Source organism: Ctenocephalides felis, unplaced genomic scaffold, assembly GCF_003426905.1.
Source record: "Ctenocephalides felis isolate EL2017-DRISC unplaced genomic scaffold, ASM342690v1 CF-g0.4_SCAFFOLD_01492, whole genome shotgun sequence".
Taxonomy (NCBI): domain Eukaryota; kingdom Metazoa; phylum Arthropoda; class Insecta; order Siphonaptera; family Pulicidae; genus Ctenocephalides; species Ctenocephalides felis.
In genome coordinates this window covers 41,699,851-41,717,406 of record NW_020537646.1, presented here as the reverse complement: position 1 = coordinate 41,717,406, position 17,556 = coordinate 41,699,851, and the positions used below count along the sequence as shown (strand labels likewise).

Sequence of the window (17,556 nt, the reverse complement as noted above, 5' to 3'; positions counted from 1 at the left end):
CAGGTTAAAATTATTGTTTAAATTTCTAATCCACTTAGGTAGCCCTCCATGAAAGTAAGTAGGCATGTGGTATGCAAGAAAAGTATGCTTTGTTATAAATATTTTTAAGCTACTTTCGTTAGCTTAGATACATTTTCATTTCACTTTATTATCATAATTAACTTCCCTTAGAGTAAGTTAAAGTAATCGCAAAAAAATCGAAAATATTGTTTTTAATATATTTCAAAGGCTTACGTTTCAAAGGTTTTTAAACATTTTGTCATACCTTAGAGAAATTGGATGTATGTGTGTGTATGTGTGTGTGCGCGCGAATACCAATTTTCGTCGACGATTTTGGGAACACCGATCAATCGATTTGTATAATTCAAAAAACATTAGATTCGTATTGATAAGGAGATGTACTGATTAGTTTTTGGTGAAGACAGGACATTTTACTTTTATTGACAAGATCAAGAACTGATTAAATTTTTGAGACGGCAGGTCCAGCGGTTATGGACTTTCAATAAAAAATAAGGTTAAAAAAATGTCATTTGGCGGTTAAAAATGTTTATTGGACATATGTACATCAAATTATCAGATATTTCATAGAGATTTTAATAATGTGTACATATTTTGTGTAATTTTTTTTGGGTTCCGTACCAAAATTTTTAGTTATGGTACGGAAAGTTCCAGCAATTTGCCTTAAGGCACGATGACATGCACCCCTCTAGTTAAACATACAATCAACCACATCACAAATCTAAATAAAACCTTTATTTATACTTAAAATCTATAATGTTGCACGTGGCAGCCCATTCGAATGATTTGAAATTCGCGGCAAAATGCATAACCAACGTAGAGAAGATAATAATAAAAAACAACTATATAATAACATTTGTTTATGTTATATGATTTAAATATTTCCTAAAGTTTATAAAAAAGTTTGTAAAATGGTTTTTATATAATCATAAAACATTCTAAACGTGTTCTGTGCTTTTATGATCTAATTAAGCTTTTGACAGTTTTGACATAGAGAAAAGCCCTCTTGTTGAAAGGTGTGTCATATATTTACATAAAATTTGACGTGCGTGAGTAATGCACATAATATTTTGAATATTGTGTTTACAACATAACAAATTATATCTACAGCGTTATTTAACAAAACGATGATTATAGATATATAAAATTGAATTACGAATAATTTTTGGACGAAGATATATTAATTAAAATGGGTATTTTAGCCACGAATAATGAATATCCCAAAGCTTCTAGTAAGTATAGAATTGTTTACATTCTTATTTTGAAAAAAAAAAAAACAAACAGTTTATTTAATTAAGAGTATAGAGATTCATCCTGTTTCATTTGCTTATTCATATTTTTTGCTTATTTAGAAACTTCTTATAGTGTATTGATTAGTTTTAATTAAATTGTATCATATGAGTTATATGCAATGAGTGTCTATATGCAAAAGTCTTCTAAGAGCTTAGGCTTAAGTTTATTATTTATAAATGTAACAAAAGTTAATTAAATTTCATAGTAATGTAAAAGTATTAATAAAATTTGAGATAGTTTTCTGAATAGTAATAGGTTAATTATTATGTTTATCAAAAAATTGGGTCACAAACAAATATATATATATATATATATATATATATATATATATATATATATATATATATATATATGCTCATTATACTCTATCTCTAGACTCAGTTGTTATCGGAGGAATACTAACATATGTAGCTGGTATGTTCCTCCTTATGGCCTTTGCAAGTCCTTATTGGATTGAGTCGTACGAGGAAACATTCAGCAGTTTCAAACGCATGGGCTTATGGGAATATTGTTTCAATGAATTTCGTTATCCATATTATCAGTTTGATAAAACTTTTGATGGATGCCATTATATTTTCAGCGAGGTAATCACAAAAAATAATGCAATAATACAAAAATTTAAATTTATTTACTAAATTATTCATTCTTTTTAGCAATTCTATGTTATTAGAGAATGGTTATTACCAGGATGGTTGATGTCAGTTCAAGCTTTTGTAACACTGTCTTTTATGTTGAGTTTTGGTTGCCAAATATTAATCGCATTACAGCTGATCAGATGGCCCTTAGATACAGTCTTACGTTATGAATGGATCATGTCAGGTTTATCATTTCTTGGAACTGCAACAGCATGTGAGTGAATTTATATTTAATGTTTTTATAAAATAGATAAATTTAGTAATAGAGTTTTGAAATTTCAAAGACCATTTCACACCCCAGTGCCTGAAATGGTCTATTTTCAATTGGAAAGATATTTTTGATCTACATTTTTAAGTGAAAATTGATATCAATAATATATAGCACATATATTGAATTGGAAATATGAATAAACTGCACTCTTTTCCACAATTAATTAAATAATCTTTATGTTACAAACATTTTGAGACTAGGTTTGTCTCATCATCAGTGTAATTTATAAATGATATTAAATTCATTTATGTCTACATTTTAATACATATATATACAGTAGAATCTCGTTTATTCAACCCTTAGTTATATGGATATGCAATTATCCATATAATTCATATGTATTTACATACCTACAAGTCGACTGGGAAAACTTGCTTAACTCAAATGACAATTACCAAATATTTTACACCAAATTGAACTTATTACCTACTTATTTCATGATTGCCAAATGCTATTTATCATATACATATTGTAAATTTGTTTTATTTTGTTTCATGATTATAATGTTCCAGTTTAGTATTATGTATATAATGTAATCTACAAAAATATGTATATACATACATAAGTGTTGATTTCATAATTGATACCTATGTGGTTGGTTGGTTGTTATTTTTAATAAACACATAAAATTATTCTTCATACATTTTATTATCCAGATTTTCGATTATATGAAAGCCTATCAACACTATTAGTCCGGTTAATCGAGTTTCTACTGTATTATAAATTACATTGACAATGAGAAAAACCTAATCTGAAAACACTTGGAACTTTAAAATAATTCAATAAATAGTGCAAAAAGGAGTACTGTGTGTTCATATTTCCAATTTAATAATATTCTTTCCAATCATAATACTTTTGATTTATGTATGTCTATGTCTATGCATATGTCTGTGTCTGTGTCTATGCATATATTTATGTTTATGTCTATGCATATGTGTGATTAAATTTTTACAATTATTATGATTAATCAATATTAAAAAAATACATAAAGTTTATTACATTACATTAGCTAAGTTTTATATAAATAAACATAAATTTATTTATTTTAGCTTTTATGATGTTTCTGGCCGTTGCTATTTTTGGAGGCAATTGTTATCGAAGAGATTGGTTGATGTATCCCAGTTTCAATGTTCTTTCATGGTCCTATGCATTTGCTGTGATTTCATTTCTGATTCATGCATTAGCAGCTTTATTTTTCTATGCTGAGGCTAAGAAGAGTTATGAAATGAGACGTGAAGCTAAAAATCTTGTTATGCAAATGCATGAACACAAACATGATCAGAGGGAATATTCTTAAATAATCTGTTAATAGCAAAAGGTATTGACAAGAGTAGTAATACGTTTAGTTTATGTATAGACTTGCTTATAATATTTTCACTTAATGGATTAATGTTTACACATGTAATCTTTGTTGATTTCATGTGAAAGCTTAAAAAGTGGCCTGTAAAACTATATATTTTTTAAAGTGTATTCACATAAGAAGAAATAAGTCGATAATTGATTAATAATCCAATTATTTGACGTACTGTATTTTTCAGTCTAAGAGATGAAGGACATGCCTTAAATAATATTTATAATGAGCTTATCAAACTAATCTTACTCTGGCAATCAATGTCAAGCAAAAATTCCATTCTTTTAACTCACACAACATTTAACCAGCATTAATTTAGAATTTTGAATCTCAATTATTTGTTAATGATATTAGCATTATATTAAAGTCTCATATGTATGGAAAACATGAATTAGAATATTAATATAGAATCATGCTAAATGATCTTGAGGTTATAATCTCTTATTTTTCTATTATAAAAATTTAAGCTCTAAAATTGCCTTAAAATATTTAAAATCTTATTTGGGAAAGGATATATATTTTTCTAATGAAAAGGTTTTCACATACTTTCATAGATGTATAGTACTCTTGATTTTAGCAAAATGTTATGGAATGTGTTCATTAAATTTAATGTTTAAATTTTATCATGAAATGATCTTAAAAGTGAATGATTTTACCATATCAATAGTATCATATAATTCTTGATATTAAAATTAATCAAAAATATATAAATATTTTATTTATATTTATTTTTATGATTAATTCATATCATTTATAGATTGTTATTTATGTGTTAAATTTAATAAAAGACTAAAAATCATTCTAATTTTGAGATTGATCCAAATTTGAAATGTGCAATAACTTACCATTCCAAGTTTATAAAAGTTATAAATTACTACAATTCCGTCCTTTTATTAAGTATTTTATTGAGACCTGGTTTCATACTTAAAATTGTACTCAATTTGATTTAGTTTAATAATTTTGTTGTATTATTTTAGTTATATAAATATTTTTAATCTATTAAATTTAATTGTAATAAATGTAATACGTTATAACCAAATAAACTTAATATAAATTGCTTTTTCCTCATTGTTAACTCATTTAAGATTTAAGTTAATTTTTAGTAACTTCTTATTACAAAAACTTTTACAACTATTATTTTGATAATCATAACCAATCATGCAGGTAATCAATTGTTTTTTCTAAATTTCTCTTGTTAAAAAAAGTTTTAGATACCATTCTACTATTTTGTTATATAACCCACTCATTTATTTTCATTATTTATATATATATATATATATATATATATATATATATATATTTATAACTTCATAGTACTTATATATTAAATCCATTTGGGATAACTTTGTTTATATCGACCTTCTGCTTATTGCAATCAATAACGATTTAAGTGAACCTGCGCCTAGAAAACACTTTACTAATAAAAACGATAGATTTACTAATAAAAACGAATTTCAATGATTCCACTAATTATATTTTACTAATCCATAAAATACAACAAGTTCTTTAATACATTGAAGACCGCATTGAAAATCAGATTTCACACGTGCACGTGACAACCACACCAAAAATCTTTAATTTTGATTGCTTACGTCTGGTTACAAGAACCACCTTGCTGATAAAGCATATTTTTAACTACAAAGATGCAGGAACTTTACACTCGCGGAGATTACTATAGTATAATTTTACGAGTTCATATATTTAATTATTATTCATTATATTATAAAATTCAATTATTTTATATATATTATTATTAGATAACCGAGTATAAAATTCATTGTCAACTTTACTGAGTATGATAAACATTGGTATGAAACCCATAGAAATGTAAACAAAATATACTTATTATTAAAATCTCTATAAAATATTTGATAATTTGATGTGCATGTGTCTAATGATCATTTTTGACCACAAAATGGAATTTTTTAGTTTTATCACTCGATCTCTAACATCGCTAGACCTGTCTTTCCAAAAATTTAACTAGTTCTTCATTTTGTGAATACAAGTAAAATGTTTTTTAAATTATTGAAGTCGGACGCTCCGTTCTCTCTAAAACTGAATTACCATTTTTGGCACTTTTAGCCCCGTATCTTCGAAACGGTTACATCTGACTTTGCAAAAACTAATTAGCACGTCTCCTATTTAATCGTCTTCCCGAAATCTTCAACGAAAATTTATGAAACGTAAAGATATATAAAACAAGTTATTTTCTTTTTTTTCGATTTTTATAACTACGCGAAGTTAAATAGGCAGGTCGAGGTGTTCCAATAACAAATATTAAGAAAATAATTATTTAACTTTATTATTAGTAATTAAATATTAGGTAATTCAGGGATAATCGATAGTGAATTATCCCTAAAAGTTATAATTTTTCAAAGAAACAAATCTATTTTTGAATATTAAAATTTATGTATTTAAGCTAAGCATCTTTAAACCTATATAATACACTGTTCGTGGATTAAACAGAATATATCAAAATTGAACTCCCGGCCCAGATATTGTTCTATATCTTTAACTTTTTAACATTTTTTAAAGGATCCAAATGCCATTCTTGGCTCAAAAAATTCTCAAATACAAGCCAACTAACTAGTACTAAAGTAAATCAATTGCAATTTGATTATGAAATTTTTAACAGTAATGTAAATTACTCTGAATATTTGTCAGAAAAAAACTTTAAACAATTTAACTTGAGAATATAAAGCTTATTTCATGAAGAAGAAGGACAAGGCATGTTAGGCAACACTAAATCAATAATGTCCAGATGAAAAAAGGTTGAAAAACAGTTTATTTGAGCCCTATTTTTGGAGCTAAAAATATCTAACAATTTCATTTGGAAACCAACCAATCAAAAACAAAAGTACAAGCAAATCGTCCACTTAACATACCAAACCGAAACGGTTTCATTTGAGTCATAAGCAAAAAGCGGTATTTTGCTTTAAGGCAAGCTGCATGAACTTTCAGATACGTAAATATAACCAACTTAATCAATTAGAATTGAGATTCAGGTATTTAGGTAACATGTTCAACTGTTTATATTTTGGAAATAAGATTTTCGCTTTCATAATCAATACAATTTCTATTAAACATTTTCCAAATATATTTATAATGTCTGTAATTATATAAATTAAATCAATTTGCTTAACAGTTTTCATTTCATCCATCTCATGTTCTATATAAATATATTTTATTTAAGTGGACGTCAACTGTAATCATTAGATACCTACGAAATATGTGCTTAAGCGCACGGTGTAATATCACACTTTGTTTATTTTTTATAAATCAACCGCTTATCGTGGGTTTTTAATATTTTAGTAGGTAAATTCAGACTACAAAATCTATCCTCATCAAAACCCTAAAAAAATACAAAAAACGGCTTGGACGATCTTTTCCAAAAACTAATTATATATAACCAATATTTCTGTATTGAATTTTTGACTTCGAATTTAACTACTGTGTAACCAATATTTCTCTTTTCTAAATCGATCCAGGATTGTTGGCTAAAACGTGGTGAAAAATTATTCACTTTTCTGCTAATGATAAAAAATTTCTTATTGACTTAATACATAGAATGGCTTACACTCTCATACTTTTTAGAATTTTTGTGTTAAACGATTCAGAATAACTTGAATATCGGGTGAACATAAAATTAGTAAAACGGATATCTAGCGAAAAACTTTTATTTCGGTAGTTTAAAAAAGTGAATTAATTCGGAAGTTAGAAAATGTGAATTACTTGCATTTGCCGAAGACAAATTTTGCCTTGAGCTTTATGTGCATTGAAAATAATATAAAAAATATTCACTGGTTTGACATACCTGGTTTTCCAAATCTATGAGCTGTTTTGATCACATACTCCATTGTGCTTAAAGGAATGTTACTGTCCAAGATGACTAACTGTGCATCCTCAAAAACTTTTTCATGCTGCTTAATCTGTGTAGAAAGAAAACAGGTGTTATGTTTAATTGATTTAAAATTATTTAAATCATTTATATATTTAAATTAATTTAATGGAAAAGTCTATGTATTTAGTTTCAAAAATATTATTGTTATTTTTTAAATTCTATATTTTTTATATAGTGTTTTTATATAGCATTTTTTATATAGTATTTTTATAGAGTTTATACTTCTTGTAGGGTAAGAAATTGAAAATTTTTGCATTTCTTCACGTTTTGAAGGTTTCTGAATATTTTCGCATAACTCAGAAAAATGGGTGTGTATATGTGTGTATGCATATGTGTGTTTTGTGTTCGCATTTTTTCGTGCACGTTTTTGGGCGTACAGATCAACCGATTTGAATGGTTCAAGTAACATTCGATTTCTATTGATAGGGAGATATGCTGATTAGTTTTATCGCAGGTCTCTCAGCACTTCGGTAGCAAATGTGTCTAAACCTCAGTTGATAGCAACACTTTTACTATCTGGAGTAATTTCTTTGGCTTAATATCTCTTCTACACCGCCCAGTATTGCATTAAATAGCGGGTACACGAAGAATACGTGTTCAGCATCACACCACCTTAAATCAGGCTAAGAATTTTGACATTTGCATATTTCAGCCAGCATGAAGTTGGCGACGAAATAGAAGTTAGACGTCAATTTGAAATGTATTGGATTCATTGTTCATAACTTTGACAGCTAAAACCTGTCAAAATCATTATTATCACAGCCAAACAAGTATTATTATTATTATATTGTCTAATACCAAGATGATAGCCTTTATCTTAGACAATATATTACGTTAAAATACAATATATCTTGTTCCCTCATAGCAAATATTGCAGTAAAAACGAAATATATCTGTCAATTCCAAGACAGTATGAAGTATTTTGGTTTAGTATTATAACATCAGAAGTGTTTCAATTTTATTTCATTTACTGAACCTTCTATTTGTTGTTTGTTGAGTTTTAGTTAGCTTCCACTGAATTAAGGTTAAGATCGAAACCAAACCTAATCATGTATACAACGTAACCCTAACAAAAATAATGAATAAAATGTAACCCTATGCGTAAAACGTAAGCCTAAATATTTTTTAAAACAAAATTATAACTAAAACATTGTATAAAATCTAAGCTAGACTAAAATGATCTTTGAATGAAAAGAATCCTAAAACATAACCCTAAAATGTAAAAATTAAAATAAGAACTAAATAGGCGCGTAATCAAAAAGCCAAAGCGAATAAACTTGAACGGACATAAAAAAATAAACACAAAAAGAATGAATCATAACGAAAAGCTAAAAAATATTAAATATGAAACAAGCCTACTTAATAAAAAACAATACGCCGAACCAACCCTGATATAAAAATGAACAAAATGGCCGACGCGCTCTTGACATCTGAAATGCTTGACAGCTTGATATCAGTCTTCGCCGGCAACTTCATGCTGGCTGAATTATGCAAAGTCTTAGCTTGATTTAATGCCTCCTGTTCAGCATCTTCGATTTCGCCTAAACAATATGGGCAATTCGGCGAGCTATCGTGCTTGAAGTGTTGCAGGTAGGCTAGAAAACAGCCGCGCCGAGTTAGCATTTGTATGATCTAATAATTAACTCCTCTATGCTTGCGATTTAGCCAGACTTTGATATTAGAAATGTGACAATGCATCCACCTGCCCTTCACTGAGACATCCCACTGTTGCTGCCATTGGTCAATGCTGTTCTGCTGTTCTGCCGTTCTCCTATTCTCAAATTTTCAGGACTCAGTTTTTAATTTCTTCGTTGATAAATTGTCTGCCTTTACTCTGCTAGACTATGAGAGGCAAAGTTCCTGAAATGACGCAAACTACATTCTCCGATATCACGCGAAATACGCAAGATTGCCATTCTCTGTGATTTTTGAGTCTTGAGAGCATCAACCCATATGGAAAAACCATATATCAGCACCTGATTATAGTAATTCCGCTTTGTTTTCGGCCTTCAATAATAGGTTCAAGTACACAAGTTCATTCTATCTTCTGACGCATGAGCACTAACGTGTTCCATCTGTTGATTGAAATTTAATAGAGAATCGAGCATTATTTTTAGGTAACAAATGTTTTCCAAACAACCGAACCAAAAACTATTTCTGCAGTTTTTCCCCCGTATCTTTGGAACATCTAGAATTGTCTTTGCCACAAACTAATCAGCACGTTTTCCTGCCAATAAGAATCGAATACTTTTTGAAACATTCAAATCGGTTGATCCGTGATCCCGAAAACATGTCCGACCTTGGGAAACGGACAGACACCACCAAAGCTGTCATTTGGTCCTGTGGCAAATTTTGTTTCCAGAACTTCGTTAAGAATAGCAACGCTGGATTTGTAGCAGCATCGTTAGATGGCATACATTTATACAGCTGTTACGTTCCACCTAGTCTTACTATGCCAGATTTTGTTGATTTCTTATAGATCGTCTAGTAGAGGATGCAAAACGACACCACCCCGTAGCGATAGCCGGTGACTTCTACGCATGGGCGGTAGACTGGGGTAGTAGGAAGACTAATGCAAGAGGTAAAGCACTTTTAGAGGCCTTCAATGCACTTGATGTTGTTTTACTAAATAGCGGTGATAAGCTAATCTTTGTCAAGGGAAATGCAAGTTCAATAATAGACCTTACTTTTGTTATCAATAGCATAGTCAGAGAAAATTGCAATTGGAAAGTATTAGATATCTGCACTGCTAATGACCACAATTCAATCATTTGAGAAATTTCAACGAATAGAAACATTAGAAGGCATGTGAAGTTATCTCAAGCCATTGGATGAATAATAAAATCTTTTCATGAATAAGCCATGAGAGTAGCCTTAAATTGCAAACCTATTACTTCAGAGTACGCTGAGGAACATACTAAATAGCTGATGCAGAGAGTAACAGAAGCCTATGATGTCAGTATGATTTGTAAGCATGACATAAATCAAATACAATCTGTGCACTGGCGAAATGAAGAAACCAGCTCTCTTCGTAAAGAGTGTCATAAGAAAAGAAGGGTATTTTAGCGAGGTTATTCTCACAAATTCTACACAACTGAAAGTGGAATACAAACGGGCACGTCGGCTACTAAATAATGCCATCAAAGATAGTAAAGTTAGGTGCTGGAAAGAAATTCTGGATGAAGTCGAAGAAAACCCATGGGAAGACTTTATAAAATTGTATTGTCTCGCCTACAAAAGCCAGCCAATGCATTCAGCAACTAGCCCACTACTATTGAATAGAATAGTAACTACTTTGTTGCCACGGAAATTTACCAAAGAAGACATCAACAACGGAGTCCTAAAAGTTGAGAATAGAAGAACATCAGAACAGCATTGAACGATGGCAGCAACTGTGGGATGACGCAGTGAAGGGCAGATAAACCTCAAAGTCTGGCTAAATCGCAAGCATGGGAAAGTAAATTATTACACTACACAAATGCTGTCTGGGCTGTTTTCGATCCTACCTATACCGCTTCAAGCACGATAGTTTGCCGGATTGCCCATATTGTTTGAGCACGTGCTTTTTGTGGGCCCGCGATTTAGTGCTTTACGCTACGTAGAAGAGATACTGTGGCAAAGTATTACTCCAGATACTGTTGTAGAAGTGCTTGGAATGCCATAGCCAGAACTGCAAGAGATGTGCTAATTGACCTGCGATCTATGGAAAAGGAACGAACGAATGGTACTTCACTCATTTAAGATATAAGTATAAAATCAGTGCAAGAATGATAACATCCTAGATTCTCCCCTACGAAGTAATGCTTAACGGCGGTTTCCGTGGGGACCAGAGGCAAAGTCAAAGCGGAGGTTTTTAGTCGGTATTATACCCAGGTATTGAGTCCTACATACCCAGACGAAACACCAGTCTTAGATGCATAAATGTATTTACTTCGCTATACAGAAAAAACATACACACGCACATTTACACACACACACATATATACACATCCATTTTTTCTATTCAAAATGATCAGAAACCTCTGAAACGTAAAGATAAGCAAAAAAATTTCTTTTTTGATTTTTGGACGATTACTATAACTTACCGCATGCAAAATTAATTATACAAATTAATTAAAATTTGGAATAATAAGTTACAATTTCAGAACATACAAATATACACGTGTCTGTGCACTATAACTAATATAATTACAGACAATTTAAATATGTTTGAGATATATCAATTGGAAATAGCAATGTTTAGAATTAATTGTAAGAGAAAACTTTATTTTCTAAATAAACAATTGAAAATTTTATTTAAATATCTAAATCTTAATTTCGGCTAAGTCAATAACTACCCATTTCGGGAATTTTATGCAACTTGCCTTAAGGCTAAATGCCACTTACAACTAGTTAATTTACAAATTATACAGATCAAAATTATATTTGCACATATTAAAAATCCGAAATTTCTCTATAATATAATAACACAGATTGTTTTGCAATTTCAATGAATGTTAGTATTTATTACCATAATAGACGTTCATGTGAAAGCATTCGAAATATAAACTTGCAACATTCCACAACTAACGATTTTGCAGGTCTATGCGGATATCGACAACTATGGACAGCTCTAGTAAATAGTAAACAGTGACTGGTGGTGGGGAAGAGATAAAGATCATTACAATATAGAGTACAAGAGTTCTGCATTGAATTTTGACCATTCTTGTTAACATTCAGTGGTGTCCTTTATAAATATCTCGTATTAAAATTATATTTGAAAATAACGTAAATGATTTTTTATTGTGAGCTTGATAACATACTTTATTAAAATTTTAATAGTATTTCAGTGTTTTTTTTTCTCGCTGTCTAGTGAGTTTCTCTTATCAGTACTTAAATTGTTATCAAAGTATATTTTGATTTGCAGCACTTAAATTTATTATCTGACATCTGTTAAAAGTCATTTAAAACTATTTATAATTAGATAATATAATGTTGAAACATATGCAAAAATGAAATGTACCAATCATTACTTTAGAATATAAACGTATTTAAACTTTCTTATCACAAAAACAATAAGCAATATGCTTTAATAAATACTTCTTAATTATAGCCGTAAATTAATTACAGTTACAAATTCTTATCTTAAGTTTACATATACTTTAAGTTTATACACTTTATGCAAAAACATGTGAACACCGCTTGAAAATTCTTACAAGACAACATTCATTGGTGCAATTAACGTGAAATCAGGTCGTGAATTCAGCAACTGCTGATATTTGTTAAATTTTGAATAAGTCAGAATTTGCATGAGAATATTTCTGAGGACCAGAACTTCATGTAAGTAAGCTATATCTCATTTGTCGATCAATAATACATATTCATTATTTAATATACGTTTACAGAACTCGAAATGGAACATTTACCAGAATTTGTTCAAAAAGCAATAAGAAATATACTAGATTCAAACTTTGGCATTCATGACTACACTATAAATATCATGCCAGCTTCAGGAACTGGTGACAATTTTATGGGATCTCTTAAAAAAATTATAGTGAATGGGAAAGTAAATAATGTTGATACCAGTTTAAATTTAGTTTGCAAGCTAATGCCGAGTGATGCAAACTTTCGTAAAAATGTTAATGTATATGAACCCTTCAAAAGAGAAGTATTTATGTACAACGTTCTTGATGACTTCAAAGTATTTCAAACTAATAAAGGAATACAAAATAACCGATTTGAATCATATGCTCTACGATATGCTGCAAGTTCAAAGGAACTTCAAGAATATTTGATTCTTGAAGATTTATGTATTAATTCTTTCAGAATGTTCGACAAAAATTCGAAGTTGGACAATGTTCATATGCGTTTAGTACTCAAAGCATTAGCAGAATTTCATGCGTTGAGTTTTGCAATGCGAGATCAAAAGCCCGAAGAATTTAATAAATATACCCATATTAAAGAAATGTTCACTCAAACTCTTGGAGAAAAGAAGTATTACGAGCTTTGTGATATAGGATTATCAAATGCTTTGAAAGTAATTGAAAATTATGATGATAATTTGGTACCAAAATTGAACAGATTGAGACAAAATTGTTATGAAATTATGAATGATTGTTTTTATGCCAAAAGCTCGCAAAAGTATAGAGTACTGACGCACGGCGATTGTTGGATTAATAATGTAATGTTCAAGTACAAGGTAAATAATATTCAAAATTACTTGAATGTATATATATATATATATATATATATATATATATATATATATATATATTTATTAACTTCCCGAAGGAGAAGTTTATGTTTTCATCCAACAATCCAATTCGCTAATTTTATGTTTTCTCGACGTTTCAAGCTATTCTGAATCGAATGAGACCAAGTTTGAAAAAAGTAAAAGTAGAGAAAAGAAAATTTTAACACTTTATTACAAGAAAACGGCTCGGCCGATCTCTACCAAAAACTAATCAGCACGATTCCCAACCAATATCTTTCGAACAGTTTTTGAATTTTCAAAATCGATTCAGAATTGCGGGCTAAAACGTGGACAATTTTTTTTCACTTTTCTGCTATTTATAAAGAAACGGCTTGGCCGATCGCCGCACACTGAGAAACGCTAGTCTTCATCGAGATACATCGAATGGCTTTCAAAATTTTTGAAATCGGTCCAGCCGTTTTTGAGAATACGTCTATTTACGGCAAAAAATCTGTTCACACACACACACATACTTTTTACAAGTTTGGTCTCATTCGATTCAGAATGGCTTGAAACGTCAAAAAACATAAAATTAGCAAATTGGATTTTTTGATGAAAACATAAACTTTTCCTTCGGTAAGTTAGTAATAATATCATAGAAAATTGCTTATAATAATGAAAATATTCAGTGATATACATGAACCATCAAACAACACCACATTTTAAATATGCATAAATAAAAAAATACATTTACATAATTATATAAACATTTCTAAAATATTCGTTTCTATTAAGAATCTAAATTTGTCACGAAAAATGTCTTAGGTATATATATTTAGTACACTGCCGAAAATTGGATAATAATTATTATTTAATCAAAAAATTAAGTCCCTATAATACTACTCTTTTTTCAAAAATTAAAATTGGATGAATATTATGTTTAACTTGGTATTAATTCAAAATATTATCATTACAGGATCAGATCCCAGTTGGAGTATGCATACTCGATTGGCAATTTTCTCGTTATTCTTCACCAGTAACAGATCTCTCGTTCTTCTTTTATACTAGTGCTGAACAAGAACTACTTTTTCAACATTTTGACAATCTTATCGAAGAATATATAGAACATTTGCATAATACAATTAAATTACTAGGAAGTGATCCAAATGAGATTTATCCTCGGAAGCAATTTCAAAAAGATCTCGAAAGATATTTTAAATATGGTCTCATAAGTTGTTGCCATGTTTTTAAATTTGTTCTCTCTAAACCGGACGAAGCACCAGATATGCAAAAATTGGCCTTGTCGAATAGCAGAGAGTCATTAGAAGAGCAATTCCAATTTATTGATCCTGGTACTAAAAATGAATATGCCAGAAGAATCAGGAATATTGTGAAGCATGCATCTGATAGAAATTTTATATAAATATGTTTAGTTATTTAATTAATAGAGAAGTTATGAATCAACATCAAAATATTATTTTATATTTATTTTCTTATTCAGTTTAATGTCAATGGAATTATGATCAATTATTTCCATTAGACCAAATACGAAGCCTAAACTTTTTTTTAAGATTTTTTTTGAAGGGATTGAAATTATTTCATGAATTTTAAAAAATAATTATTGTTTATATCATGAATATAATTGCAACTGTGTCAATTTCAATTCAATTGCATTTTTTTATGTTGTGGACAAAAATGGTATACTTATTAATAAAATTTATATATTAAATAATTTGCCATTCTTTCATTATATAGTCATTTTTGACCTCTAACTGACTATTTTTTGCAATTAATAACCCTAATTAATTCAATCAAAGGGCAAAGACAATGTTTATTTTGAAAATTTTATAATAATATATTATTATCCATAATATTTTGAAAATTTTATAATAATAATATCCGATAAGTTTGCAACATCAAATACTTGAAATTCAACAAATTTCACTAATTGCTAATGGTTTTAGGACAAAAATGATGTACGAGGAGGATCAAATGAGTACGGTTTGACGATTCTTGAGTGAAAAGTAATTTGTGAATGTAAATTTTATAACAATTATGAAATAGTTCTATATTGAACATGTCAATTGCCAACTACTCATTTTTTGCCTCCAAAGTGACGATTTTAATGGCTTTCCTCGATGACTCCGAAACAAGTTGACCAATCTCTCACAAAAAGCAACCAAATCAGTTCTCTTTTCCTTAAAAGTAGATCTATACATATACAAACACAGGCAAACAGTTTCATGTTTCCAATAAGGTATTTTGATAAGGCATAATGATCCAAAGATATCAACGAAATCGTATCAAGAAATTATCGTCCTGGATTTTTATTAACATTTGCAAGTTTATGAACCCGACACAATTTTTATATCACAATATTGGTTTTGTTCACATATATGTGAACGAAAAGAAATAATAAATAGGAAAGAATCTGCAACTATATATATATAGTTGCAGATTCTTTATGAACTTCCCGTAGGGTAAGTTATTGTAATCGTCCAAAAATCGAAATTGAAAATTTTTACATTTTTTCACGATTTGAAGGTTTCTGAACATTTTGGCATATCTAAGAAAAAATGGATGTGTGTGTGTGTATGTATGGATACAATTTTTCGTTTTTGGGCGCACGGATCAACCGATTTGAATGTTTAAAAAAACATTCGATTTCTATTGGTAGGGAGATGTGCTGATTAAGTTTTGCAAAGGTAGGTTCAGCCGTTTCGGAGATACGAAGCAAAGGATGCAGAAAATAGAAAACGAGTTTTTGAGAGATCGGAGCATCGGATTTGAATGATCCAAAAAAACGTTCAATTTGTAATGATGGGGAGAAGTGGTGGTTAGTTTTTAGCAAAGGCAGGTCCAGCGGTTTTGGAGATACAGAGCTAAATGTGCAAAAAATGGCAGTTTTAGAGAGAGCTAAGCGTCCAATTTGAATGATTTAAAGAACTTTCTGCTTGTTTTAACAAAATAATTGCTTTTTTTTTAAAAAATGTTTTAATTTTTTTTTTCAATTTTTTTTTTCAATTTTTTTTTATAAACCGAAAATAATTCAGATCTCAATTGTAATTCTGACTTAATTTCTAATATACTTTAAACAAATATTTTCAACTTTGCAATTCAGTTTATATAATTCTTATAAATTTAGATAATTTTGCAGTATTTATTTAATCTATTTGAAAACATTTAATATTCTAATAAAAACTGATCACCACTTCTCCCCATCATTGCAAATTGAATGTTCTTTAATCATTCCAATCTGATGTTCCGCGCTTTCAAAAACTCGATTCTTATCTGCGAAATGGTTGGATCTGTCTTTACCAAAAACTAATCAGCGCGTCTCCCCATCAGTAAGAATCAGTACCAATATCCCTTGAATTTTTAAATCGGTTGATCTGTGCGCCCGAAATCGTTGACGAAAAATTGAATTCATACATATACATACACACACCCGTTAATTTTTTCTAAGGTATGCCAAAATGTTCAGAAATATCTGAAATATGAAGATATGCACAAATTTTCAATTTCGATTTTTGGACCTTTCAATAACTTACCCTATGGAAAGTTAATATACGTGTTCAATCAACGTGACATTAAGCAAACAGAAAAATTGATAATAATATTGTCTTAGTAATACATTTATCTCTATATAATTTACAATATATGTGCTTGCAAATATGCACATAACTTACCAACTATTCCACTTTGATTTGATATCAGTAATAAACCAGTACTTGACAAACCAATTCATTTAACGACATATCTAAATTACATAACTTTTACAACACGTTGAGCAAAATGATTCAGCACAACGGAGGCTGATGAGAATTATTTAGTTGACTGACAATGATAGTAATTTATCAAGCGTTTAAATAAAAATAGCCTTGAAAAGGAACATATAAGTACTATCATATTTGC

At 29.3% G+C, this 17,556-nt stretch overlaps 2 protein-coding genes across 2 annotated transcripts; both read left to right on the top strand.

Annotated features, from left to right (window-relative positions):
* The first annotated feature begins 1,115 nt into the window (after positions 1–1,115).
* LOC113370633 lies at positions 1,116–3,855 on the top strand. Its single transcript, XM_026611325.1, has 4 exons — positions 1,116–1,250; positions 1,687–1,895; positions 1,965–2,160; positions 3,267–3,855. The coding sequence occupies exons 1-4, from the start codon at positions 1,208–1,210 to the stop codon at positions 3,512–3,514; spliced, it is 696 nt and encodes a 231-aa protein (XP_026467110.1). The 5' UTR covers positions 1,116–1,207; the 3' UTR covers positions 3,515–3,855.
* A 9,006-nt stretch (positions 3,856–12,861) lies between these two features.
* Positions 12,862–15,086, top strand: LOC113371250. The gene is made up of 2 exons (XM_026611884.1): positions 12,862–13,647; positions 14,618–15,086. The coding sequence occupies exons 1-2, from the start codon at positions 12,862–12,864 to the stop codon at positions 15,062–15,064; spliced, it is 1,233 nt and encodes a 410-aa protein (XP_026467669.1). The 3' UTR covers positions 15,065–15,086.
* Positions 15,087–17,556: the final 2,470 nt, after the last annotated feature.

Bases quoted from the DNA above. Each gene is read 5' to 3' on its own strand.
- LOC113370633 (XM_026611325.1), top strand. From the start codon at position 1,208: ATGGGTATTTTAGCCACGAATAATGAATATCCCAAAGCTTCTA. The intron at 1,251-1,686 runs GTAAGTATAGAA...CTCTATCTCTAG, and splicing joins TGAATATCCCAAAGCTTCTA to ACTCAGTTGTTATCGGAGGA. The intron at 2,161-3,266 runs GTGAGTGAATTT...TATTTATTTTAG, and splicing joins TCTTGGAACTGCAACAGCAT to CTTTTATGATGTTTCTGGCC.
- LOC113371250 (XM_026611884.1), top strand. From the start codon at position 12,862: ATGGAACATTTACCAGAATTTGTTCAAAAAGCAATAAGAAATATACTA. The intron at 13,648-14,617 runs GTAAATAATATT...TTATCATTACAG, and splicing joins ATGTAATGTTCAAGTACAAG to GATCAGATCCCAGTTGGAGT.